Source organism: Montipora capricornis, chromosome 5, assembly GCF_036669925.1.
Source record: "Montipora capricornis isolate CH-2021 chromosome 5, ASM3666992v2, whole genome shotgun sequence".
Lineage (NCBI taxonomy): Eukaryota > Metazoa > Cnidaria > Anthozoa > Scleractinia > Acroporidae > Montipora > Montipora capricornis.
In genome coordinates this window covers 17822721-17826012 of record NC_090887.1, presented here as the reverse complement: position 1 = coordinate 17826012, position 3292 = coordinate 17822721, and the positions used below count along the sequence as shown (strand labels likewise).

Below are 3292 nucleotides of genomic sequence, written 5' to 3'. Positions count from 1 at the left end.
TTATTGGAATGCCCATAATAACCTTACGAACCTCTGAACAAAGAACTGGTCTGAATTACAACAGTTCATCACGAGGAAGATTAGAGAGACTTGAACTGAAGGTATTGGGTAGTGTGCGTAGGCCATAAGTTTCAGCGAGTTTTTCTGACGCAGACGAGGCTTTTTCCGTTACAGATATGAAGAGACGTTCGAACTCCTTTGCTTGGGGAGAAGTGTCTTTAGTACATGTATATTCAAGATTAGGATTTGATTTTGATGGTAGGGCATAGTGTATCATTTTCCATAGTGAAGTACTGTTGTTCGTGTTAGAGAGGTTCTGATGGTTATAATGTACGGTTTCTGCTTCTTGAGGGCTAACTTTACTTTGCATCTTTGTTGTTTGAAAGCATTCCAGTCATAAGAAATCCACTCTGACGAGTAATCCTGTGTAGATTATTTCTGGTAGCAATCATTTCTCCTGATGTCATCTGTGATGAAAGGAATTGATTTACATTTGACTTTGATTGTCTTAATTGGGCATGGTCATTAAGACAAGCCAGGAATAGATCATTGAAGCCAACAACCTTCTCATCAAGAGAATCCATCAGGTCTAAGGTGTTCCAAGGGATGTGCAAAATGTCGGAAGAAAACTGTTCTGCATTACAGGGCTTGAAATTGTGACCAATACAGTCGCATTTGCGACTGAATGTTTTCCTTTTGCGACTAAAATATTTGGAGAAGTCGCAAATTTGCGACTTGTTTTCATCTTCGCTCTTTCGAAAACAAAAGGGTTAGCAGATGCCGCTTTGCTGCTCTTTAATAAAAAAATAAGAAGAAATGACAAAATTATTTTGTTTCTCGCCTAGAGTTTTCTTTTAATCTGAAGATAGCGTAATTGTAGCGTAATTTCGCTGCCATGTTACGTGCACAACTCCATCCTTCGATATCGTTCGCCATTTTCAGCGGTTTCTTTCAACACAAGTTTTGTGGGCTCATATTTGTTTTGCCACACCGCTGACAACACAATGCAGCGCGACGATTTTGCGACTAAATTTTGCGAAATTGCGCTTAAATTTTCGTATCTTGTCGCAAAATTGCGACTGGATTTTTTCCTTAATTTCAAGCCCTGCATTATAGTTCTTGTAGCTGCGGGTAGTGATATAGCATGCTTTGTATTTGGGTATCTTTTAGTCCAGAAACTGCGTAAACCAAAAAATGATCACTGATAGTCGTATCCAGTACACCACTGTCTCTTACAAAAGGCTAGAATCAGAGGTCAGCACGATGTCAATTAATGTAGAGGACGACCTGGTCACTCTAGTTGGATTTTTAATTAATTGTGTTGCATTCACAGCTGTGCAAAAACGTGCGTACGGCATCTCCTCTGGATTGTCCACCAGCAGATCACAATTTAGGTGACCTGTAAGTACAATAGATTTATTCAGAGAAAGAGCCTAAGTGTAACTAGGCATTAGATCGTCCGCCGGGCAGGAGATGACACAATCCGGAGGCCTGTAAACAATGCAGACAACCAGACTTAAGATGTTTAAGTTGTGTTTGGAGCCACAGTTGATGCAGTCAATGACATCAAGTATATCTAACTTTTCTTGCCATGGTCTTGCCTCTTGATATGGTTCCCAATGCACCAACCACTATGGGTATCACACTTACTTTTGAAGCCTGGTGTATTTGCTTCACCTCAATTTAATGCCAGTTCTTGGTATCTACATTTGTATCTACTTTTTCATTCTGGGTCTCTGCAATGTTCTGGTCTGCAGGTACTGCTATATCTATAATGATCCATTTTTTGTTCCCCTTTTGCAGGAGGGTCGTCATCATCCTTGTCTCATTAGTATATACTAAAACAGTGGATAGCGTTGGAGCCGCACTGTGATAGCCTACTCAAACTCTGAACATCCTTTGCTATTCACCTCTGAGCAACTTGCACAAGATTTGCGGCTGAAATTTGTAATTTTGCAGGAATAAACGAGTTAAAATCATCCTTTTGTGCTATATTACATGTACCTCAATGTTTTAGCATAATTATACTAAAAACAACTATGCACATCAGTGTCGGTGGCTATTGGTAGATATTTACCTCACTGCTTCGCCGCACAATAAATATCCACCACTAGCCACCTCCACATTGATGCATAGTTGTTAACTATCATGACAAAATATGATCCAATAATAAATTTTAACAATTTATTATTCGCCAAAGGAGAGGTAAATATTATTGTTTTACGTGATTAGGTGAAAAAAATTTTATGCATTTCCTTTGAAACAATTAATTTCTTCATCTGTCACCTCAACAAAACGGCTTGCGGCAATTTTGAAAAAAAAAAACGCTTAAGTGGTTATCGTGTAATTAACATCTCAAGTGCAACCAATCAGCAAAGAGAATTTTCAGTACTAATCACCTATGTAATTATACTAATTATTATAACAAATTATGTGGATTTTAACAATACTTAAATTAATGGCCTTGCCAATACTTACAGTGTTACATGTATGTCTTGCATCACACATGGCATATGTGCCATATTTGTACTTTCACACATTTATTTCACAATGAACATATTAAAGGAAATGAACCTAGTGTAAGGCAAACTACTTTTCAGAGTTGCTACATAGCTAATTAATTTTGGAGACATTCAATCATGCTGACTTAAAAACTTTGTCCTCCATAGTGTCCTAGCACTTCAGGTGATTAGGTCATCATCATCATTATTATTACTATTATTATTATCGAGTATATAAACCACACAAGTGAATAGTGCTTTCCAGAAGCTTTCTGATTGGCTAGCTCAGAGGAGAATAGCAAGTACCATTAAAACTGAGCCCTAAAGAAACACAAAAAAATGGCTTCCCATTTTGCTTCAGTTAGATGTACTGAGGAGCAAATTCTGTTGATAAACGTAGGATGATTATTCAGCTTGTGTGGTATGTACTAGAACAATATTATTGTTTTAATTATTCACCTCAGTGTAGCTGAAAGTGGTGGATATTTATATCTCCCTAAATATTGTCAATTATTACACATGTAAGCAGTCAACAGTTGTCAAAGTACAGTATCTTGTTTACGGATGAGTTTACGTTCTAATGAATGACAAATACTATTCTTTTACTGCAGTGTGTCGTACTGACAGTTAATTATGTCATACATGGACAACTGGCATGTGAAGTTTGGTACCTGATCCTATGACCTAATTTTATTTGACATAAAAGCATCTTAAGATCATTTGAAACAGTTTTGGGAATCAAGTACATTTTAATCATGGGTTGAAATTGGGTTTCAGAATGAATGTACAAT

The 3292-nt window shown here is 37.2% G+C and overlaps 1 protein-coding gene across 1 annotated transcript in view; it reads right to left on the bottom strand.

Moving 5' to 3' along the window:
- Positions 1-1853: 1853 nt before the first annotated feature.
- LOC138048852 (uncharacterized) overlaps positions 1854-3292 on the bottom strand; it is a 4995-nt gene continuing 3556 nt past the window's right edge. Inside the window, exon 3 of the mRNA XM_068894962.1 lies at positions 1854-1938. Coding sequence (XP_068751063.1) covers positions 1907-1938 — 32 coding nt within the window. The 3' untranslated portion in view covers positions 1854-1906. The remainder of the gene's footprint in view (positions 1939-3292) is intronic.